General features: G+C 48.1%; 1 protein-coding gene across 3 annotated transcripts in view; it reads right to left on the bottom strand.

The window, feature by feature from the left end:
* Positions 1-11,547: 11,547 nt before the first annotated feature.
* Rrm2 (ribonucleotide reductase regulatory subunit M2) overlaps positions 11,548-24,984 on the bottom strand; it is a 30,616-nt gene continuing 17,179 nt past the window's right edge. Inside the window, exons 2-10 of one of the 3 annotated variants that reach the window (XM_063262073.1) lie at positions 17,602-18,489; positions 17,424-17,498; positions 16,995-17,141; positions 16,589-16,705; positions 15,596-15,729; positions 14,853-14,947; positions 14,598-14,731; positions 13,117-13,335; positions 11,548-13,013 (exon numbers count right to left, since the gene is read on the bottom strand). In XM_063262073.1, coding sequence (XP_063118143.1) covers positions 12,861-13,013; positions 13,117-13,335; positions 14,598-14,731; positions 14,853-14,947; positions 15,596-15,729; positions 16,589-16,705; positions 16,995-17,141; positions 17,424-17,498; positions 17,602-17,700 — 1,173 coding nt within the window. In that variant the 5' untranslated portion in view covers positions 17,701-18,489 and the 3' untranslated portion in view covers positions 11,548-12,860. 3 annotated transcript variants of the gene reach the window in all.

Here is a 24,984-nt window from a genome sequence, read left to right as displayed (position 1 = left end):
ACCTGAACTGAGGACTTCCAGACTCTTCCAGACTCTTGTGTGGCTGGCTAGCAGGAATTTAGCCCCACCCACTCTCTGCTTCCGGTCCCAGCTGCCTGGAATCTAAAAGGTGGTTCAGCTAACAACTAGGAACAGTTTATTTACTGGTCCCACCCCAGACCCTCAGGGAGCTCCTGCAGTGTGGCACTGTGCCCTGAACATTCAGTAATGCCACACCAGGTACATAGCTCTTTGTTTGCTTAAACCATGCATCACAAGGTACCGCTCCCCAAAGTCTCCCAGGGACAAAGGGCAAGCTTTAGTAATACCACTTGACAGATGTGAAATGAGGCCTAAGAAACTGGTATTCATCCAGAGACACAAAGTCCACAGCGTCACAGTGGCTTTATCATGCATGGTCTTGAGTTTAGCTGTCCTTCCATGCAGTGGGACTTAGGATGGCTTCTCTAAACACCGGGACTTCCTTTGCTGTGAGAGGAGAGGAAGCAAAGACCCAGGTAACCTACAGGCACCTGCCTCAGGTGAGCTCACTTCTAGTACTGACACCTGCTTCTTGAAGCTGAAGGAGCAGGCCTCCATTGCCACCTAAGGAACCTCACCCTGAAGTGCTTAAGGAATGTTCTAGTATCACCAGGACATGAGCTTTTTAGCAGGGTTGCAATGCTCCTTTCAATTGAGGTCATGAGTCAGAGTCCTGTGAAGGAAAAAGCAAACAGCTTGCAGGATATACGAGGAGTTTGGTCCAGAGGCTGCCACAGGCAATGGCTTGCATCACAACTGTCAACTTTCAGGCCCAAAACCAGCCCTCAGATTGGGCACGCCTACGTGTTCCCAGGGAGGTCATAGAGCTCTTTGCTAGTCACCACTCCTCAGCTGTGCTAACCAGCCTCCTTTTATTTTTTTAGTTTCCAAAAGCAGCAGCAAAAAGTCAGGCTGTTTCCTCTTTACTGTGGTTTAACGAGTAGGTCACAGGACAAGCTGCTCTCCTGAAACAGGCTTCAAAGACCTAAGCACTCAGCAGCCCCAAGGCTGTGATGCAAACATTACTGCAAGATCTAGAAAGAAAGGTCTGATGGGACCAAGAAAGACGTAGCTCCTCTCATAATCAGGGTTCCTGTTTGACACTTGGCCCAGGCAGTTGTCAAAACATTAGGACACAAAGCCCAGCAGGAGGGCTTAAATCACTGAAGGGTGGTGGGTGGAAGGATGTACCACACCTGCTGCTTCCTGGCCTGCCTTGCTGTAAACGGAGCCGCTCAGCCTCACTGTCCCAGCCATGATGGTTTGAACTCTCTGAAACAGTGAGCCAAGGTAAATCGTCCCTCCTTTAAGTTACTCTGCCAGGCACTGAGAGAAATAACCAATGGTCGGATACCACCCTCTCCTGCTGTGTCAGCGGGTACAGTGGGTATTGCTCCTCTTAACTCTCTAATGAGATAATCTTCCCAAAGATTCCAGGGCCCTTCATCTGGAGTCACTCAGACTCCTCCCCTAGCCCAGCGCACGCTGCCCCAGTTCACCAGATTCCCGGTCCCTTCACTTGAAGGAGAGGCAACAGTCAAGTCATCACAGGGTCTGCCCAATGCACTGGGCATCACCACTGAGAAAGGTGGTCCCAGTCTCGATGGCCCCACGTCCCTTCCCAGCTCCTAGTGGCCACAGCCGCATCCTCAGCATCCTCAGTGTGCCACTCACTTCTCACGGGATTCCCAGACGAGGCACGGGTTTCAAACTCCACCCTCAACTCCCCCAGCTTGGGTGAAGCGAGGGAGCCCATCTCCCTCTCTGGCTTTCAAATCCCAGCCCCAAATACCCACTCTGATTTTTGTATGCAGAGACAGGTAAGCTTTCTTTTTCTTCAGGAAAATCATATTGAGGAGAACAATATTGAGTTTAAGAATGTGATGGGACTGGAGAGATGGCTCAGCGGTTAGGAGCACTGCCTGCTCTTCCAGAGGACCCTGGTTCAATTCCCAGCACCTACATGACAGCTCATAACTGTAGGTAACTCCAGTTTCAGGGGAATCTGACACCCTCACACAGACATACATGTAAGCAAAACACAATATAATAGATAGATAGATAGATAGATAGATAGATAGATAGATAGATAGATAGATCAGTCGATAGATAGACAGATAGAATGTGTAGCAGGTGGATGGTTAAAGGGAAGTTTTATCTCAAGTCTTCATTACTGCTCTGAGAATCTGGTCTCCAACTGAATTCTACTAATTTTGTGTTAGAAATATGCAGTATGAAGATGCTATGATCGTGTTTCTATGCAACTAAAGTAGTCTGTGAAGGGAGAGGAGACCTAGAGTCCAATTTAATGACAAAAGCCACTAAACTTTTTTGCCTCAGCCTTAAGGAGGCAAAAGCCAGGGGCCAGCTCCAGTTTTTCATGTTGATGCACACACACATATGTGCAAATCCAAGTGTGTACACACACATACACACATATATACAAACAAAAGTCATGGCACATACATGCATGCATGTATGTATATATGTATGTATGTATGTATGTATGTATGTTATTGGCTTAGGGTTACTATTGCTGCAATGAAACACCATAATCAAAACAACTTGGGGATTTGGGGAGGGTCTATTTTGTGTATTCTTCAATATCACTGGTCATCATATAAGTCAGGACAGGAACTGACACAGGGCAGGAACCTGGAGGCAGAAGCTGACACAAAGGCCATGGAGGAGTGTTGCTTACTGGCTTGCTCCTCATGGCTTGCTCAGCTTGCTTTCTTATAGAACCCAGGACCACCAGCCCAGGGATGACAAGACCCACAATTGGCTGGGCCCTCACCTACCAATCACTAATTAAGAAAATGCTCTAGGGGCCCGGCCACAGCTGGATCTCTAGTTTGTGTCAAACTAGCCAGCATAAGTATGAAAAATCAGTTGTGGAAAAGATTAAGCAAAAACCACCAGAGAACAGGCCCGCCACCCACTATAAATCACATGTAGGTCTTGCCACATCATTCTTGGCACAGATGTGAAGCCACCGGAACCCTCACACAGCTGTCATGTGCCCTTGGGCATGTAAAATGGTGCAATTCTACAACTTCTTTAAAAGCTGAACTCATGGGGTTGGGGATTTAGCTCAGTGGTAGAGCGCTTGCCTAGCAAGCGCAAGGCCCTGGGTTCGGTCCCCAGCTCTGAAAGAAAAAAAAAAAAAGCTGAACTCATGCTGACCACGTGGCACTCCCATGGACACACTCAAGAGAAAGAAAACCATTCCACTGAGATTCCCACGAGTGCTCACAGCAGCATTATTAGAGCAGTCAAGCAGCGCTGAGTGTCCTCCCACAGTCGAGGAGGGCCTGGACAGACCTCGGTACACCATTCAAGGATCTGCAACAGGGCGAGAGGACGATCCAGTTACACACTGCAACTGACGGATTTCAGAGCACTTACACTCGCCTGAGGGGAGGCCTGAGAGAAGACGTAGCATAAGAATCCACTTCTGGGGCTGGAGATCTGGCTCAGTAATTAGCATACACAATTCTTGCAGAAGACCCAAGTCCTATTCCAAGCACCCACATCATCTCAGGGCAGATCACAAACTGTGACTCCAGCTCTAAGGGATACGCACCTTCTGGCCTCCAAAGGCACCTACCGGTACTCACAGATACCTGCACTCATGAACACTCATGAACACACAAACAAGCAAATGAAAACGATTAGCAGGGTAGTATACCTGCCTTTAATACCAGCACTCTGGAGGCAGAGGCAGAGATCTGGGTTCAAGGCCAGCCTGGTCTACATAGTAAATTCTAGGACAGCCAGGGCTTCACAGAGAAACTGTGTCTTGAAAAACCTAAAAATAAATAAATCTGTTTCAAAAAGGTTCTACAGAATGCAAACTAATCTCTAACCTGTGGCTCAGAGGCCAATTGCAAACAGGAGCAGAGGTAAGGGTATGTGAATAGGTGATTCGTCTTTGGGGAAACTGGGGTGGGGAGATGCTCATTGGCTCAGCTGTGATGGCCTTGTGGGGAGGCTTTTACATCAAACCTGAATATTGAACAAGAGACCGAGGATCTAGCCCAGTGTGTAGAGTGCTTGCCTAGCATGTAGAAGGCCCTGGTTTCCATCCTCAGTCCTGTAAAGAGAAGCAACACGTATTAAATGGTACACATTTGCTGTGTTCATGTGAGCTTGTGTGATGGGACAGATCCTCAAGGGATTGCCTTTTGGGGTGGGTTGGGGGCGTCCTTAGATCGTTTGGGAGAAAAGTGGACACCCTCAGCTTCGCAGCCTTCCTGTTCTTCAATCTGATCCCTTCTTCCTGTTGGCTCCTCATGTCAGGATCCAGACCACATTGAACGTTTTTTAAAGTTAGCCTGCCTCTGGTGTCTCACTATAGCAACAAAACGACACAATATTTAACTAATAGAACATTAAACGGGCACCATGTGTTTTGTGTCAATTATATCCTGATAAGCCAGAAAAAGGAGAAAGAAAACCATCCGGAAGGAGGGGGGGAGAGCCAAACAGAATGTGAACTGTCTTTGATATAAATTCTTCCAAGGAACACAAAAGAGACAGAAACCCCAAATCAAACATAAGTCCAAAAGCTGCTGCTAACCCAGGAAACAGGGAGCAAGGCTGTGAGGATATGGTGATCAGAGAACCCAGCTGCTCATCAGAGTCCCTCTGGCATCAGGGACATACGGCCTAATAACAGGGAGCCTGACTAACACAGAGTGAGCCAAGAGAGTATAGATCTCAGGTAAACCATGACTGACTGAAGTGAAGGGGGAGGAGCAAAAGGAGGAGGGGGAGCAGGAGGAGCAGGGAGGGGAGGAGAGGGAGCAAGAGGATGAGGGCGGGGAGAAGAGGGAGCAAGAGGATGAGGGAGGGGTGGAGGGGAGCAGGAGGATGAGGGAGGGGTGGAGGGGGAGCAGGAGGATGAGGGAGAGGTGGAGGGGGAGCAGGAGGATGAGGGAGGGAAGCAGGAGGATGAGGGTGGGGAGGAGGGGGAGCAAGAGGATGAGGGAGAGGTGCAGGGGGAGCAGGAAGATGAGGGAGGGGGAGCAGGAGGATGAGGGAGGGGAGGAGGGGGAGCAGGAGGATGAGGGAGGGGAGGAGGGGGAGCAAGAGGATGAGGGAGGGGAGGAGGGGGAGCAGGAGGATGAGGGAGGGGTGGAGGGGGAGCAGGAGGATGAGGGAGGGGTGGAGGGGGAGCAGGAGGATGAGGGAGGGGTGGAGGGGGAGCAGGAGGATGAGGGAGGGGTGGAGGGGGAGCAGGAGCATGAGGGAGGGGAGGAGGGGGAGCAGAAGGAGCAGGGAGGGGAGGAGGGGGACCAGGAGCATGAGGGATGGGAGGAAGGAGAGCTTTTGTTTCTGACAGCCCTAACACCATGAGTGCCATGGGACTTGGTAGGTCCTGGTCCCTCCTTATTCACCATCCTCAAGCAAAAAAAAAAAATGGGCGGGAAGAGAAAAAGCAAACAGAATGAATCTTCACAAATCTGCCCACAGGAATAAAAGAATAAAAAAGGAAAAAGGGGGCTGGAGAGATGGCTCAGTGGTTAATACCACTGCCTGCTCTTCCAGAGGTTCTGAGTTCAATTCCCAGCAACCACATGGTGGCTCACAACCATCTGTAATAGAATCTACTTTTTTTTTTTTTTGGTTCTTTTTTTTTTTTTTCCGGAGCTGGGGACCGAACCCAGGGCCTTGCGCTTCCTAGGTAAGCGCTCTACCACTGAGCTAAATCCCCAGCCCCGTTTTTTTTTTTTTTTTTTAAAGATTTATTCATTTATTATATATAAGTACACTGTAGCTGTCATCAGATACACCAGAAGAGGGCATCGGATCTCTTTACAGATGGTTGTGAGCCACCATGTGGTTGCTGGGAATTGAACTCAGACCTCTGGAAGAGTAGTCGGGTGCTCTTAACCACTGAGCCATCTCTCCAGCCCTTCTGTAATAGAATCTGATGCCCTCTTCTCGTGTGTCTGAAGACAGCGACAGTGTACTTATATATAAAATAGATAAATAAATCTTTTAAAAAAAGAAAGAAAGGGCAGGAAAGGCATGTGGCAGGTAACTAACAGATGAAAACTGCCACCAGGCCTTCCACTGTCAATTAAACAAACAAACAAATGAACAAAGCAGGCAGCTAGAAAGCAAGAGCATTCCAAGGCTTGGGGCTGGGGACAGTGATCCATGCTGGGTCTCCACAAAACAATGAGCTTGTGAGCTGGGGAGAGCGCTCAGTCGGCAGAGCGCTCACCTAGCATGCTCAAAGCTGTGGGTTCAACCCTCTGCACTACATGGGTCAGGCATGGTGGGGCACACTTGTAATCCCGGCACTAGTGAGGGGGAGTCGAGAAATCCAGACATTCAGGTATTCAAGGTCGTGGCCAGCTACACGGTAAACTCAATACTGCCTTCGCTACATGACGGACCATACCTCAAAAACAAAACAAGCTGGGCTTAGCGGCACATGCCTTGAGTGCCAGCACCCGAGGCAGGAACAGGTGGCTCTCTGAGTCCTAGGCTGACTACATTCCAGCCTTCCTCTTGTACAGATTTTACTTACCAACGTAAGACCGTCCATTCAGTGTTCAAGGTAGCTTTTGAAAGTCACCGTCAGCAGGCCATGGTGGCACAGGCCTTTAATTCCATTACTCAGGATGCAGAGATAGATGGGGGTCTCTGTGAGTTCTAGGCCAGCCTGGTCTACATAGTGAGGTCCATACCCCGTTCCAAAAAGTCACCATCAATCAGTATTAATGCTGATGATACTGTAGTCTTTCCCATATGACAACCTTCTACTTCCACAGGTACCTGCTGACTCTCCCTAAATAAAGATGACCTCCTAACGTTCACAGAAGCAAAGATCTGGAAGCTTTCTGTTCTGATGTCTCCAATGATTTAGCTACTAAAAACAGCAGTTCCACCTACAGGCTAAACAATTTGTTGGGGATCACTGAAGGGCCAGAATAGTGAGGTTGCTTTTGTGCTTGGAGCCCAGAAGCTGAGTGTTTGGAGACGGTGGGCAGCTGTCTTCAGCTAGAGCCACAGCCCAAGGCCCCAGGAATCGAGTAGCCCAAGGATGCCAAATGATGTTTCGTTAACATTTCCATAAAGCTCATCCCCCGCCTCCATCAGACAGACACTAGCACAAGCCCTGGTTCCCAAGAAAACTACGAATGGACCAAACTGCTTTGGTGAGAGCTCAGCGACCTCGCCTCTGCCCCTGGAAGAGCCCAAGGTGCAAAAGGAGAAAGCTGGCTACCGCAAGCCCCGGAACTCAGGGCGATTCCGGGAAGGAAACTCCAGGTGTGCAGGGACACACCTGTTGTGGTTTGTCCTGAAGTTATCTGTATTTCGATGCTAATTCCACTGCCCCAAGGACAGCTGCCTAGTCACGTACTCAGGAATCAGGTGACTTCACCAGAAACGTCTCCCCATTGAATTTGTAAAATACAGGTGAGGGGCAGGTACAGGATACAAGGAAGTCTGTCATTGGAGAAGGAAGAGAAGTTTGAAGGAAGAGGAGGAGACTGGAACAGAGAGGAGAGAGGGTGAGAGAAGCCTGGGCTGGACAGACAATGGAGGCTGATGTTAAGATTCTACTCTGTGTATTTACAGGTTGTTATTAATGTTCTCAAGGGATGGATGGTACCGGGCTTTGTATGTTTAGGTGGGCAATTATATCTTATCGATTGGGTCAAAGATTATCGTGTTGTGTGTTCTTTTATGTGACGGTTTGAGTGTAGGAAAGTGTGTGGCGGCTGGAGACACTGGGCCACTGCGGAGTTGAGATGTGTTTCCGCCAAGATATCTAGCAGATATCTTGGGGCACTGAGGTGTCGGACCTAGTAGGGTAAAAGACAACAGATACTACTTTTTATTTTTTATAATTTTACAACAACAACAGCCTTCACCTTAGCTTTCTGGCCCTGTGGCCTGAAGCTCCTGCTTCCAGTCACTCTGCCGGCTGAAGGGCTGCCATAGCATAACTGTGGACAGAGAGACAGCAATTTGGGTGTATGTGGTGGGCACCCACAGCTGCTAGAACAGCAGGAGCGGGAGAGCATAGAGAAGCAAGAGAAGCGGAAAGCCCAAGTACCTACCGCCCATTCTGGTGCCAACGGCTCTACTACACTCACAACCTCAGCTGGGCCCTACGGTGTGAACCTCACGCCGTGTCAGAGTTCATTCCTCGGATGAGGGAGGGGAGGAGGGGGAGCAGGGTGATGAATGCAGGTCTATACTGTTTTAAAGGCTGAGACGTTACAAAGGGGTCCTGACTTAGCCTGTGTAGGGCTGGGGAGGTTCCTAGCGGCCTCTAAGTTGAGGTCTGAAGGGTTGAGAGCTTTACAATCAATGAGGAAGCCCAGATAAACAGAGGGAAGATGAGAAATGGCTCAGGCCAGGGAGATTCCAGGCAGGGTGGGTAAAAGCCCTGGACTCAGACAATACTTTGAAACATGAAGGGTGGGGCTCATGCAACAGAGTGGCATCTGCCCTGTCTCTGGACAGATGGATCATTCTGGGCTAGAAGAGGCAGGGCATGAAGCTTGGCCATGAGTGGGGGACAGGCAGAGGTGATGTACCTCGTAGATAGGTGGATGCCTGGTGCCTGGTGAGGGGCATGAGAAGGCAGGTGCTCCCTCTCCTGGCCACAAGTAAAATAGAAGTTGCCAGTGACCCTGGATTACCTTAGCCTGGGAGATGGGGGGTGGGGGTTTCCATTTCTTGAACTGGAAAGCAGGAGATAAGAGAGCAAAGCAGAACTAGGGTGCAGTTTGGGTCACACCTGTGGGGCGACCAAGTGGGACATCCCTTATTGTTGGGTCCACTCTTCTAGCAAATTCTAGAGACAATGATTCTGGCCCAGTCTACTTACTTCCGTTTGGGACATCCACTCAGCTTTTGCTCTTGTGGCCCTACTGCCAAGCTACTCACAGGAGGAATGATCAGGAGTCCACCACCTCTCTGACTGCCAAGCTACTCACAGGAGGAATGATCAGGAGTCCACCACCTCTCTGCCTCCTCTGTGTCCTGGCAAGACATCTACGTAACCACATACTGAGAACAAAACTCTGAGAGCTGGGATGGCATGAACGCCTCAGGATCAGGCGCAGCCTAGTGGCCATCTATAAACTGTAGGAGCTAGGAAGTGGTTTCAAGTCCTGGTCTAACACTGCTGTCTGGTCCAGCAATCCCATGTCTGCATGGTGAAGACCCAGGGACGGAAGAATGAAGGTCTAAGACAGGAGCCGAGGGAAGAAGGCAGGAGAGAAATCAAGAGAGGTCCTTAAATATTGGTAGAGTGGCATGCCTCTCACCCCAGCAACTCAGGAAGCAGAGGCAGGCGGATCAGGGTCAGCCTGACCTGCATAGCAAGTTCAAGGACAGCCAGAGCTACACAACGAAAAAGACCCTGCCTATCTCAAAATAAAAGAGGGGCGGGTATCGAGTGGAAGACAATCCTTGTGTTCCTCAGAGTTCTGGCTTGCTTCGAACTTAGCAGAGGTCCCAGTGAATTAATACTCTAGGAACTCCTTGGAAGAGAGCGTTCCATGCCCCTTTTCTGCTCATCAGAACCAAGGAAAACAGGAAGGTATGGAGACCCCTAGTTCTTTCATTCTTTTTTTTTTTAGAGCTGGGGACCAAACCCAGCGCTCTACCACTGAGCTAAATCCCCAACCCCTCCTAGTTCTTTTAATGTCCCTTCCCCCACTTAGAGGTAACTGGAGTCTTTGAAGCCCCAGCTCTAGGATTCAATGGGGCAAAATCTCCCTCAGAAGCTTTGTCACAGGAGTCAGTTTTTTTAATGCAAAATAGTCTACTAGTCATCGATGGGGAAGAAATCACCTCATCCCATAGAATGCTCCAGTCTCTGACAAGCAGCCCATTGTCACCCTGGCGCTCTCTCATTCTAAATGACCTTGCAGAAGTAAAATCTAACACCTTTGCCAGTCAACAGTTCTGACTGAAAACTGCCAAGTCAACCCTAAGAGGCTGGCGAAGCAGACCTGGGTTGCCCGTCACTCTGGAGGACACGGCTGCATTCTCTCTTATGCCCAGACAGCAGGGTGGTATCTATACTGGGAAGAGGCCATGCATCCTTCAGTCATGTACATTCAAAGCCTGGAACATCTTGCTAAACAGAACCAATGTCAAAAGCTTCAGGGGCCACTGTTCCCCAATAAGAGAGATGGTGAGGCAGCCCCTCAGCCAAATGGCACTAGCAAACCATCTTGTTTCCATTCCACAAAAAGCCAAGTACTCCTAATGGCCATGTCAATGCTTGGTGATGAAGGGGGAGAGAGGGAAAGGTTTCACAGACCCTCCCTCAGCAAAGGCCTCCACTGATTCCCATGAAATGGGAATAAGCTTGTCTGAACAAAACAAAACCACATCCAGGATCAAGGCACACCCTACACTGAGCCCTTAATTTGGACTTTATGTCAGGAAATCCATCTCTTCCAGATCTAAATGCCTAAAATTTCACAGGTGCCCTAGGTTGCACCCAAGGTCAATTCAGTTAAGGTTATGAGTATCCAGGTGGCCCTTCCTCTAAGGCACAAGCAAGATCTGTTTTAGGACAGTACACTGCCAAGTGTTGTAACCACAGGTCCTCTTGAAGCAGTTAACCTGTCCTTCCCCAAGTGGGTCTGCTCACAACCAGGTTCTCCATTCACATGTCATCATGTATACCACTGGGGTACAACAAAGGCAGTGTGCTCCCTAGATGCCTCTTGGACTTCAGTCCTTTTCTCATGCACCTGTCACTCACTAGGTGACATGTCCCATGCTAGGTAATGCAGAACCAAGAGCACTCAGGGGCAGAAACCACACCACCTCCACTCCACTGCAGAAAAAAGTCACCTTCTTTACCTTACCCTTTGCAGCTCAGCAATTCTAAGGACCCCAGGAGGGACTTCTGGGTCATGGGCACAAAGCAAAGCCCAGAAGAGTCCAACAGGTGAACCCAGCACACAGTAGTGGCTTGTCTGAAGGAATGACAGATTGGACAGCAATATGAGGAGATAAGGGAAGACCTTTGACAGACTAACCTGATCCCAGATACATACTCCTTGGAAGGACAGCAAAGCTAGACTCCCACTTAAAAGCCCAGAAACAGGGTGCTTTGAAATGTAAAAGGGGCCCATAGCCAAGGCTACCAGACTAAAAACTAAACATTTGGAAGCTAGAGGCAGAATCAGGAATTCAAGATCATTATTCTGGCTTCTGTGATCTTTGCTCCCCACTCCCAAACAAAAGCTAAAAGTGCTTGCTACACACCTGTAATCCCAGCAAGAGGCTGAAGCCAGCCAGGGCTATAGACTGGGTTCCACAGACCTCAAACCGAGGCCCAGGGCATATCTATCTTACTGACCTATGTAAGAGGAAAATTGTCCCCACAACCGACAAAAAACAGAAGGTCAGTTTTGAGTAGGGACTCTGTGAGGGGAGGACCAGCATTTGGAATGTAAACAAATGTAAATTCACCCAAAGAACGGACATTAAAGTTTCGGTTAAATCATTTAACACTTGTACACCATGCAATTTTGAAACTTGAATTTATTACTTTTAAGTAACAATAATTTACTCATATTACAGAAACATATCAATACAATAAACCAACCAGGGTCATACATCTGACTTGCAGTTATCTGGTTAACAAGGAAGCTGGAGATCATTGTGAACTACCCCAGGGAACGCTTGCTGTTTTGGTTAAGAGTCCCACATATACACCAACTGGCCTCGAACTCGCTAGGTGAATTCTGGCTATTGTTCCGTTCTCTAAACACAGATTAATACACAAAAAGGCAGATTAAGGTGAACCAGCTGTTATCTGTTATCTACTGGTCTGTACTCCAGTCTGAAAGGAACACACATTAACATCTCATACAGTACTGGTTTTCTGGTGTTTAGGAATTAATCAGGTAAAGCCAGGTATGGTCACAGAAACCTTAATCCCAGTATTTGGGAAGACAGGCAAGTTTGAGGGTAACCTGGTCTACATAGCAAGTTCCAGGCCAAGCCAGAGTTACATAGTTAAGACCCTGACTTAAAAAGCCCTACAAAGGCCCTTTCAAGACTTTGTACTAACTAGGAATGGGACAAAGTATAACTTGGAAAAAAAAAAAAAAAAAAACTACTTTTTACACAAATGAGACAGAGTCAACCAGCAAGTGTCCCAAATCTCATCTAAGTTTCAAGTGACTTCTGAGGGGGAAGTTCTCTCCACTGAACCCCACTTGTGAACTGATCCATGTGCCTAGGGTGCACAGGACCGACTTCAAAGCTGATGGGAAGTTCCCTGAAGAACAAAGCCTGGAAATTGCTTGTTCAACACTGGCTTAGTCACTTAAGACTCTGAATGGGGCTGCCCTCAGTGGTAAATGGATCACTTCCTACTCGGTCTAGAAACCAAATAAAGCAGGCCTTCCCCTAGGATAGTACCAAGTCTGTGTGCAAAGTGCCAGTTTTATTATTTACAAACTTGTTAAGTAAACTCTCCATGACTGCAGGAAACAGTAAGTGAGGTTGGCATCTAAATGTTTAATAAACCTGCTTGCTTGAGGGTCAGTGCTCATGAAGCCTGGCCGGGTGAGCTGTTAGTGCTTTGATGAAGCTAAGGGTGACCACGCGACTTGCAGACAGGATCTCCCTGAGGATCCAAGTAGCCATTGTTTTAAGTATGCTTCCTTCTAGTGGCAAACCTAGCAAGCAGGACCGAGGTAGCTACACGGCTTTTAGACACCAGTTAGCAAATTTAACGACAATTCGTGGTGTAGCCAGTTGTTTGGTTTTGCTGATTTCTTTTAATGACAAGGGGAGAATAATCAGCAAAGAGCACACGGATCGGTTGCTTAGAAGTCAGCATCCAAGGTGAAAGAATTTTCTGTCGAATTTGACATTACTCCCATCCTCTGGTACTCGCCTACTCGCTTCTCAAAGAAGTTTGTTTTTCCTTCTAGTGAAATATTCTCCATGAAGTCAAATGGATTTTCTACTTTGAAAATCTGAAAAAGGTCACATTGATATATATATATATATATATATATATGCTGAAAACAAGTGATAGAAAAGAGGGGAGGATGGTAGAGACCAAAAACAGCGCTTTACCTTGTTAAAACCCAGCTCCAGCATAAGCCTGTCGGCCACAAACTCGATGTACTGCTTCATCAAGGTGCAATTCATCCCGATGAGCTTCACAGGCAGGGCCTCTGTGAGGAACTCCTGCTCTATCCTGACCGAGTTGGTAATTATTTCTTTTACTCTCTGCTCCGAGGGCTTGTGTACCAGGTGCTTGAACATCAGGCAGGCAAAGTCACAGTGCAGACCCTGGGAGGGAGAGTTCAAGATCACCGTGAGGCTGAAGACTCCTACCGTTCGCACGCATCAGATTATCTATCCTTACAACCTCATGCAACTTGTCTGGCCACGCTGAGGGCAAAGGAAGGTATTTAAGCCTGGTGTAGTTAGTGGAATCCCGGCATTCTGGAGCCAGGGACAAGACCGACCGCCCCCCCCCATCACCCATGAGTTTGAGGCCAGTTTGGCCTACACTGTTCCAAGCCAGCCACGCTACAGACAGCCACAACATCCAATGATACAGGCGAGAAAAATAAACCGGATATTGAACTGTCAATTATGAAACCAAGGAGTAGGCTAGCCCAACTCAAGGCATTCAAGGCCCTCAAGGCTGCCACCTATTACAGTATAGTACCAGAGCCATTCCCTTCCGATACCCAGAGGCTACAACAGTTGGCTCAAATATCTTCACAGCCATAAGCTCTAGTTCTCAACAAAGAAGGTCAGTTAGCTTTTAAGACTCAGGAATCAGGCACAATTTCAAATGACACAAAGTGGCGAGTCTTAGCACAGCACATGACACCCCAGTGAACCCCAGGGCTTATCTTCCTACACAGGAAGGTAATCACTTGCCCTGCCACTGGGCTCCAGGGATGGTGAGGTTTCTGCTCATTGCTTTTCAGACCTGACAAACTATTAAGTCTGTCTGTCCTCAGTCTACCCCAAGAACCTACAAGGAGCCCAAGCAAAGACTCTCCTCAGCAGGAGGCTTACCAATTAACTCGGAAGTACAAAGGATCATGTCTGATACCCTAGAACTTCTGTTAAGAGCTTTGGTTTATGCATCCAAGCCTACAGGATAACAGGAATATGTGCTGGGAAAACCAGTAGTCTTAATACATCACTTAAGGTAGCTTATTCTTCCCTGAGTACTGTGTGATTGGATTCACATTAAATGTGGACACAGGGCTGGGAGTCTGGCAGGACACTTCCCTAGCAAGCAAGCACTGAGACCCTAGGTTGAATCCCCAAGACTTGGAACATCTTGACAGTTTGCTCAACAGTTACAAGGAGCATGCGCTGCTTTTGCAGAGGACCCGGGTTCAGCTCCCAGAACCCATATCAGAGCTCACAACCACCCAGTTCCAAGGTCATCCTCCCTTTTGTCTTCTTTTGCAAGCAACACACACACACAGTACAATCCCTTTTTCTGAGTGACCACACCCCCTTTCTTAGGTCCCCATCAGTGGATGGAAGGGCACGCATCTAAGACATAGCTATTTCAGACTCACCTCATCTCTGCTAATAAGCTCATTGGAAAATGTAAGGCCCGGCATCAGTCCCCGTTTCTTGAGCCAGAATATTGATGCAAAAGAACCAGAAAAGAAGATTCCTTCTACCGCAGCGAAGGCCACAACTCGTTCTCCTAGCAAGAGTTAACACGAAAACGTTCCTTGTGAGACCACTGCATTCTCAGCACGGGCCAATCATCCAGTGGCATTACTTGGGACAATCAAGTCTGGGTTTAAGGAGGGAAGTGTCCTCACCATACGTAGCCTCTTTGTCCCCAATCCAACGCAAGGCCCAGTCAGCCTTCTTCTTCACACAAGGCATTGTCTCAATGGCGTTGAAGAGATATTCTCTGTAGGCAGAAAGTATGATATGGAACGGTACCTCAGAGCCCCGGCAACACAACAGGCATCTCATAGGCCTGATTCATTACTTCTACATCTGCTTCCCATCCTGGTGTTCAGTGGCCACCATAACCCAGTCCTTTCCAGCCTACCTCCATAACATATAAGCCTTCTTTATTCTCCTATAATCTAATGGAGTAATACGTCAGCTAAACTGGCCTAAAATGAACCTTTTGATTTATTTTCTAGAGTGTGTAATTCCCCTCACTTCCACTTATAATTTTATGCTTTTATAACCACAGAAGCCAGAAGAGGGCATCATTTCCCCGTGACTGGAGTTACAGCCTGTGGTGAGCTGCCCCATGGGGGCCAGGAGCTAAAACTTGTGCAAGAGGTCATCTCTCTAGCCCCTGGGGCTCGTTTTGTTTTTGAGACAGCAGTTCATCTGACTAGCCTTTGACTTCTTGGTAATGCTGCTGTATTGGTCTCTGTGTGCTGGAATTCCAGACACAAGCTAGCACACAAGAGCTTGAGGCAGTCTTGACACTAACACATCTACAGACAGTCCGTTTTCTGCTCATTTTCCCTTTATGAACAAAAATACTTGGAACAAAATAAGTGAGCACCTCGGGCAGAGCATGTGTATATATACTCACCTTTCTTTGGAATCTTTAATGTAAGTGTCAATAAGGAGACTGTACATTTCGGAGTGTATGTTCTCCATGGCAATTTGGAAGCCATAGAAACAGCGGGCCTCTGTGACTTGAACTTCTTGGCTAAATCGCTCCACCTAGTGGTAGTAGAATGAACCACAGTTAGACTTGGGAAAACTACTGGTTGCTTCACTTCACTTCCTCCAGGCTACCAGTAACGTGGCCTCGCCTGCTGCAACACTAGGTGGGAATCTGAGTAAGAGGCCATCTTGGTTCTAGGCCAGCCAGGATTACATTAGGACCTTGTTTCAAAAACATAAAAAACAGGTATACATTCAATACAATTTAACCCTCTATTTTTATTACAATTTTTCGTGTTTTGCAATGACGCTCATTATAATTTTGTCATACGCTCAATTTACCAACCGGGAAATGTATGTAACTCCTATTTTGCCAGTTATTTTAATAAAACTGTTACGAGCTCTGAACCTCAGTGCCACTGTCCAGGCCCCATAGGGTTTCTTTTAAACATTTCGTTATTAACTAATTCTGTTCCCGTTAACTCCAAGTACCCACTTAGAACAAGTAATGTGCGACCAAAGTATTATAGAGGCCCACAAAAAGCTAAGCTAGTAGGACGTACAAAGAGAAGACTTACTACTGCTACTGAACAGAGCGGGGAAAACGAAGATGAATGCTAACATATACATTCATAGCTCTTCAAGACTTTATTTTGCTCGTGCACGCCTTTGAATGGGTGCAGGCATGTACAGGCAAGTGCCCAAGGTCAGTGTGACTTGTCAGAGCTGGAAAACAGATGTGAAGCAGTTCGACATGTATACTCATAACAGAACTCGGGTCTTCCGCACAAGCAGGAAGTCCCAGAGTGGAGAGTGTGAAGCCAGCCATCTTCTCCAGCCCCCATTTGGGGCATAATATGGTCAAGCACCGGCTCTAGATCTCTAAGTGAATGATGGGTATTTCACGCAAACTCACCAAGTTCTCATTGACTATGCCGTCACTCGCCGCAAAGAAGGCCAGAACATGAGATATAAAATGTCTCTCATCTGGTTTCAGAGCTTCCCAGTGCTGAATATCCTTGGAAAGGTCCACCTGAAGTTTAGAAGTTCACGGTTTTAACAGGTAGGCAGGTCTCTCTCTCTCTCTCTCTCTCTCTCTCTCTCTCTCTCTCTCTCTCTCTCACACACACACACACATTTTAAAAATTAAATCCCCTATATCATTTGACCACTGTACTCTTCACACCCAGAATCCCATTTGTTCACGAGAGCACCCGATAGATATCTCACTAAACTACCATTCCCAAGGGGAATCTAGGCACATCTTAAAGTTGTGATGGCCACGCAGGAGCCTTCTGACACGGCAAGTCCTGAATGATTACCTCCTCGGCAGTCCAAAAGGAGGCCTCAGCTTTCTTGTACATCTGCCAGATATCATGGTATTCGATGGGAAAGACAACGAAACGGCGGGGATTTTCTCTCAGTAACGGCTCTTCCTCAATGCTGGGCTTAGTGGGTGCTTTACTTTCCTGTTGGATGAGAATGCCAAGTGAACCCCCAAATGCCAAGCGAACCGTCTGAAACTGCTAGTGTCTCATCAGGTCAAGTACTTTCAAGGATGGGCGGTCTGGTGTGGTTAGCTGTCACGTTGCATGCTACTGTTACCCTAGGCCGACCCAAGTAGGACATGCAAGGGGGACACTTTGGCGGGAAAGAAGAAAGTCAAATTAAGTCAGCTGGGACAATGCAGCTTTGGCGCCATCGGCGTGGTGCCGTCTATTGGAGGCCTCAGCCCCACACGGGCCACTCACCAGCTCGGCAGAGTCCTGGAAGATTCTCCTTGCAGCCTTGCTAGCCAGGACGCGGGCGCTGCTGAGGGTTGGGGGCTGTAGGGAGACAAGCAAGGGTGAGTGGCGGTAAGCACCGTCCACCCTCCCGGGTCCGGGACCGCACAGCCTGCCAGTGCATACCCAACCCCGTCGTCCTCACCGTGTTCTCCTTGTCAGCCAGACTGAGTCGCTTCAGGGGCGACAAGTGCAGCTGCTGCTGGTCAGCGATGGTGGCGAGCGGGGCGCGGACCGAGAGCATGGCGAACGAAGGCAGAGGTGGAGAGGACGAGGAGAAGAGGGAACAGCTGGAATCCGGTGCACCGGCAGCTGCCGGCGTCCGCACCCTTTAAAGGGCGTTCGAATCGCGCGGTCCGAGGTGGGCGTGTCCTCGGCTGCGATTGGACGCCGCTGACCCCGCTCGCCGCTCAGCGCGGGAGATTTGAGTTGCGCCGTAGGCCTTCCGCACAAAGACCTACAAGGAGTCTGCGCCGCCCTGGTGCGCGCGGGCGCTCGAGGGGCCGGAACCGTTTTGGATTGCTAGAGGCTCGGGGATTGGAGAGCTCAAGGGGGTGCCGGGCGTTGCCGCCGAGGTTGGTGCCTAGGGTGGAGTGACGCTGCTGGCCTCTGGGACACGTTGCCTTGAGTGACTTTGCGTCCCTAGTCTAGGGGTGCGGGGAACCCTGGTTTCTTAAAGAGATTCGGGGTCCCAAGTAATCGCGCCGACCTTGTGGGATAAGAGGGTTCTCAAACTAGGGTTCCCTAAAAACTGCCTCCAAGTACACTAAGGGGTACGGACGCAGCCTTGGGGGCCATTTCCTAACCCCCGCCTCTTCTGTCAGGCCCCCAGCCCCTGTGTCCCACTTGTTTTAAAAGGTTGCTGGCCGAACAAAAATTCCGAGAAGCTCAGAGGATGATTACGAGTCCTACGTTCGTTTAACGACTCTGGGCGTCCAAGAGTCCAACAAATGAATTTGAAAATTCCTGTGGTGAGGGTGGAGACAGGAATTCAAGTTTCCTTATGGCTTTGTCGCTGGCTTTCTGGTTTGCCCTGCGGGGTCCAAGATAACCAGAGATAAGTGCTGAGAAGGGACGCTGAGATCCCGGAAAGAACGGTGGAACCTGGGAACGCTCCTATGACTCTCCTAGGTCAAATATTTTAAAAGAGGGCGAGGGAGGCTCCCCTCTCTCTCACTGTAGATGTGAAAATCATCGAACAATAGTGGCAGCTCAAAGTTAAGGCGGGCGGTTTAGTTTCTAAGATAAAAATACATGGACGCAAATAGACATTCTCAGTTTCACCAAGACACACACCAGTATACCCAACCCCTCCTTTCAAACAGTCTTAAGTCTATCCTAGATGGCCTCTAACTCAGTATGTACTTGATAAAGACCTTGAACTGATCCTCCTGGCCAAGGCTACAGGCGTGCATCCACCGCAGCGCAATTTATATGGTGCTGGGACAAAACCCAGGTCCCCATATGGGCCATATCGATAAATATTTTAAATCACCTCTAGCCAATTTGTCAGGTCTTTTTTAAATATATAATGGCCTAATTCACATTCTACTACTCAGTTATCAGTATCGTAAGGGGCTGCCTTTGTTTTCTCCAGCTCCTGGTGTCCTCAGTACAACGGAGGTCGGGCTACTAAAATAACACTGAGTCACTGAGGGAAGGGGGAAGGGTGCCGCCATTCTCTCCTCTCGGCTCACAACCTCCTCCAAACGCCTCTTCCTCCCGCTAAACCGGCTGAGCTTTGTGGGCAGCCCCGCCTAGGCTCCCCTGTACTCCGACCTGTCAGGAGCTGAGCGTTTTTTGCTTCTGGCGCCGTTTTTGGTTTTTTTTTTTTTTTAACCTCTGCGCTGTGATTGGTTGGTTCCACTTCAATCAATGTTCCAAGGCCCACTCGCCCTTCAGCCCGCGCGCGCTGCGGTCTCTCTAGGGCAAGTTTACTTTCAGGCATCTTGGATGTGGAAAACCGAGTCCCGGCAGACATAAGCGTTTCCCGCCAAATCCACTCAGCTGTCAGCATCACAGCGACATACAGATAGGCACGGCACTCACAGCCCCCGTACAGCTGGATCAGGTCACCTACATTTTTAATGCAGATGAAAAGGGCAGACGGATATTTTTTTAGGCCAGTTTTATAGGTAAGGAAGTAAAGGTCCCACAACACTAGACCCTCGCCAACTCCTTTTTTTTTTTTAAACTAATTTTGCGTGAGGTGAGGGTCTAGTGTGAAGGTCAGAGGCCCACTTGTGGAAGTTGCTTCTCTCCTATTCTGTGGGGTCCCAGGGGTGGGATTTATGACGCTAGGGTTGGCTGCTGAGACGTCTTGCCAGACACAGGCACCTTTTTATTAGAAATGTGCCCAACATACAGAAAAACCAAGCAGAGCATGATGGCACCGGTCTTTAATCCTAGCACCCGGGAGGCAGGCAGATCTCTGAGTTTGAGGCCAGCCTGGTCTACAGAGTGAGTTCCAGGAGAGCCAGGACTACTACGTAGAGAGACCTCGTCCCAGGAAGTATAAAAAAAAAAAAAAAAAAAAGCTAATTCTCCAGGGTTCACCCTCCTGTTTCCAATTTGCAGTTTGCTTTATCCTCTTCAGTGCACGTGTGAAACTCACTGCTTTCTTCACAGCCCTTGAAAGTGACCTGTGCCTGAGGTGATGGCACTTGCTCTTATTCCTAGCAACGTGTTTTCATTAGGAATGTTCCCAATGCACAGAAAAGGTCAACAGCCAGGTGTTACATTTTCCATCCCAGCCCTAGGAGGCAGAAGCGGGAGGTGATCTCGTCTGATTTTTGAGGCCAGCCTAGGCTGAGCTCTAGGTCATCTTAGGCTGCATAATGGGACTTGATCTGTAAATAAATCAATAAATAAGCTTGGTGGTTGAGAAAAACTTGCTCCCTGAAAGGACCTGGTTTGGTTCCCATCACCCACTTGATGACTCACACCCACCCAAAACTGTAGTTCCAGCACCCGTTCCTAACCTCCCGGGGCCCCACCCCACGTTGTTAGGATAATCCATGGCCAAAGTGACTAACAGTCCAAGGCTGAACACGTGAGGCCAATGTGCTTGCAGGGGGACTCGCCATGTAAGCTTATGTGCTTCTGGCAGTACTGGCTGTAACAGTATGCGTCCTTCTCCTGGCTTTATTGACTGGTTAGGGCTGACTCGAGCAACTCCAGTTTGATCTTGGCAACTTGCATTCCTTTCGCAACTGAATACTGTCCGATGATACTAAGAAAAACAGCTTTAGTTTTGCAATCAACCTGTTCAAATGCTGGGTAGATATCATTTAAGATTTGCTCTTTTTTTTTTTTTTAAGCATGGTCTCACTATGGCCCTGGCTAGCCTAGAATTCATTATGTAGACCAAGCTGACCTTGAGCTCACAGAGATCTGCCTGCCTCTGCCTTCTGGGATCAAGGTACTCCACTGTGTCCAGCTCACAGATCACTTTGTGTTTTGTTTTATCTTATTTATTTTATTTTATGTGATGAGTGTTTTTGCCTGCTTGTATGTATGCCTGAAGATGCCAGAAGAAGGTATTGGGTCCCCTGGAACTGGAGTTAATAATAGTTACTGCGAGTCATCATTTTAGTTCTGAGAATTGAACCCAGGTCCTCTGCAAGAGCATCCAGTGTTCTTTTCACTGAGCTAAATCCCCAACCCCACATCCAGTGTTCTTAACCACTGAGTCGTCTCTCTAGCCCAACACCTTGGTCTTTAAAAAAACACTGTATTAATTCATAAGACAGGGTCTTATGAATCTCAGGCTGGCCCTCAACTCAGCATTTTAGCTGAGGATGACCTTGAACTCCTGCTTTTCCTGTCTTCAACCCCTCAATATTTGGGTCACAGGTCTGTGCCACGATGCCTGGTTTACATCTTATCTGTTTTGGATGGTGCTGGAAGATGAACCCAGGGTTAGCACTCCGTATACTGAGTCTCTTCTCTCTTAATACAAGGTGTGTGTCCGTGGGGTTGGGGGAGAAGGAAGCAAACTTCAGAGTTATTCTGAACTGGAGGCTTGGAGAGACCTCTACAAAGATTTGCAAGTACAGTGGGGATCCCACCACTAGAGAGGAGGAAGGAAGGGCAAAGTCAGATTTGGATGGAGAAAACATCTGTGGCCACTCTGACAACGAGCTTAGCTAAACAGTTGTTATGCAAGAGACAGCAAGAGGAAAACGGGAATCAGCCTTGCAGTGAGGCAATGACGAACTTCCCAGAACTGTAACTACAAGAGTGGCCAGTGTGAGGGAATGAAAGAGCCTCTGAGGGAGGGGTGGGCCGGAATGTCCTTGTCACTCACAGCTGGATGCCCTTGACCCACTCACTTGGGATTTCCTGTCTGTCTGTCTGTCTGTCTGTCTTTCTTTCTTTCTTTCTTTCTTTCTTTCTTTCTTTCTTTCTTTCTTTCTTTTCTTCTTTCTTTCTTCCTTTCTTCCTTCTCTCCTTCCTTCCTTCCTTCCTTCCTTCCTTCCTTCCTTCCTTTCTTTCTTTCTCCTTTGTTTGTTTTGGCTTTGTTTTGTTGGTGGTGGTTTGTTTTGAGACCGGGTCTCTCTACATAGCCCTGGCTGTCCTGGAACTCACTCCCTAGACCAGACTGGCCTCAAACTCTGAGATCCACATACTTCTGCTTCTACTGAGATTAAAGGTATTATCACCCATCCCCACAAAACTCAGTTCAACACAAACTTTTACTTTTTTTTTTAGATCTGTGTATTTTTTTATGTGTAAGTTAAATATTGTACCTATATGGGTGTATCTGTATCACGTGTGTGCCTGGTGCCAGGAAGTCAGAATCCCCTGGAACTGGAGTTATTGGTGGCTGTGAGCCACCATGAGCACAAACTTTATAGAGGCATTTTAATGGGTTCACAGTATAGAACTTGGGACAAAACTGATACTATATCTGTCATGTGTCACATAACCCCTCTGATGGAAAACACTGAAAAAGTTTAACAGGTCACACAGTCAGGGACAGGGCCTAAGTCAGCATCTTTGGACTCCACAAGCTTGGGCTGAGTCTTGCCTTTATAGAATTCCTACTCTCCTGGTGTGGACTCCCTCTTGTAAGAAATGGTCCACTGGGGCTAACGAGATGGCCCAGCAGCAAAAGCCCCACTACCTGAGTTTGATTCCCCAAACCGAATGCTGAGCACACAGTAATAATAAATGTTTGAGGGTTTTTTTGTTTTTGTTCTCCAAGTGGGCTATTAATACTCAACAGCTTGGGATCTGAAGTGAGGCAACTCTTGTGGTGTCTAGCAAGTTATACGAAGCTGTTGTGGCTGTGAGCCTTCTCCCAGGTTCTCCAGGGTTACCCAGCATTCACAGTGTCCACAGGCCTGACAGCTTCCTGTCAGTGTTACCACTGCCAGGCTCGTGTGGGCTGGGCCGGCAGCTGAGTACAGCAGGGCTGGAGAGATAGGGAGATGACTCAGGAGAATCTCACTTGGGGTGGGATGAAATGACTCAATAGGGCAGTGTCCCTGGAATAGACAAAGAACATGGTGGCAAAAGCACAGCCTCAGAGGTCAGATGCCTGCCTGGCTTCCGCGCTCCCATCAGGTACAAATGTAAGAACTTTCTAGGCCCACTTCTGTCTCCAAGCATCTAGCCCCTTGCCTGCTTCCCTCCAGATCCTCATTGGGCCCCACACAGCTTCCTGAGGGGCTCTGAAAAACCTCATCCCCTACCTCTTACAAGCCTCTACTCAAAAGCCATCTTGATGAGGTTCCCAACACCACTAGACTAATATAAACTGGCCGCGTAGGAAAACAGTAACTACACCGGGCCCCAAGCACATGCCTGGTGTTTATCCCCTCTGTCACACCAGTCACCTTCCCATACACTGTGTCCCTGGCATCTTCCTCTCTGCACACCTCCTTCAATGTCAGGAGCATGTTTCTACCAGCACTGTCCAGTGCCACAACACAACCATGAATGAGACCCATTGCAGTCACTTGTTAGCTGAGCCTTTATGGATGGGGACTTAGCTGTGAGTGAGAAAACGGCAGAAGTGAACACGCATGACCAGGCATGCCTTTAGTCCCGACAGCTACACAAGTGAGGCCCATTCCACCCACCCGCCAAAAAGGTAGATAAAAGAAAAGGCAGGAAATGCAGTTCTTGCCCATAAGGTGTTTGCAGCCGTCAGTGAAGGAAGGACCACACACGTGCTTTTGGAAGCAGAGAAGCTCAGAGTTAGTAAACCCTGGCATTGTTTTGTTTTATGCTTCCTTCAAGGAAACCAATCCATCTTTGGGCTTGGAAGTAAGGAAAAAGGAAAGTAACAATGAAACTACTGCCGTTTGAATTAACCAGAAATGTGTGGGGTACTTTTGTTCATATGCATGTTTGTGTGCATGTTAGCGTGTTCCTTGTTTGCTGGCATCCACGTGAAACACCCATATCCCACTGTGTAAGCAAGAGAGCTCTTTTTTTATTTAATTGTATTATTTTATGTATATGAGTGCTCTATCTGCACCTGTACCTGTATGCCAGAAGAGGGCATCAGACCCCACTACAGATGGTTGTGAGTCACCATTCGGTTGCTGCGATTTGAACTTAGGACCTCTGGAGGAGCAGGCAGTGCTCCTAACCACTGAGCCATCAAGAGAACACTTTCTCTTCCAGCAATTAGACTGTGATGATGGGCCAGCCAAATGGACATCTTTACCTGGCTGTTGTCCCTGAAGGGAGAGTGCCACCTTCTGGTAGTGCAGCTCTGGAAAAACCCCAGGCAGTCATGGCTGTGATAAGTTGTCCTTACTAGTAAGGGTTCCCATTGCTGTGATAAAAATTAATTAATTAATTAATTAATTAATTAAAAAAATAAAATGCCATGACCAAGAAGCTTTATCGAGGAAAGGGTTGATCTGGCTTCCGCATCCCAGGTCACAGTCCTTCATCCAGGGAAGTCAAGGCAGGAACTGAAGCAGAGACCTTAAGGAGTGCTGCTTGCTGACTGGCTTGCTCTCTGTTGGCTCTCTCAGCCTGCTGTAATAGACAAGCGTGGACCACCTGCACACGGGTGACTTCTGCACAGTGGGTTTAGTCCTACCACGACCAATCAGAAAATGCCCTACAGACCTGCCTACAGGCCCATCTGATGGAGGTGCTTTCTCAACCAAAGTTTCCTCTTAGATGACTCCAGCTCATATCAAGTTGACCAAAAATCCTAAAGCACACAGATCCTGCACTGATGGCTCTGAGGCATGACTTTAAAAAAAAAAGGGGGCTGGAGAGATGGCTCAGCGGTTAAGAGCACCCGACTGCTCTTCCAGAGGTCATGAGTTCAATTCCCAGCAACCACATGGTGGCTCACAACCATCTGTAAAGAGATCTGATGCCCCCTTCTGGTGTATCTGGAGACAGCTACAGTGTACTTATATATAATAAATAAAATAAATCTTTAAAAAAAAAAAAGGATTCTTTTTATTGATTTTAATTATGTGTCAAGTGTGTTTGCACATGGTTGCGGTGCTGCAGAGCTCTGGCCTAGACCTAGAGTTAGACACCTGGT

The sequence above is a fragment of the Rattus norvegicus genome, chromosome 6, assembly GCF_036323735.1.
Source record: "Rattus norvegicus strain BN/NHsdMcwi chromosome 6, GRCr8, whole genome shotgun sequence".
NCBI classification, from domain to species: domain Eukaryota; kingdom Metazoa; phylum Chordata; class Mammalia; order Rodentia; family Muridae; genus Rattus; species Rattus norvegicus.
Note: the sequence above shows the minus strand (reverse complement) of the source record. Positions and strands in the feature narration are given on the sequence as shown.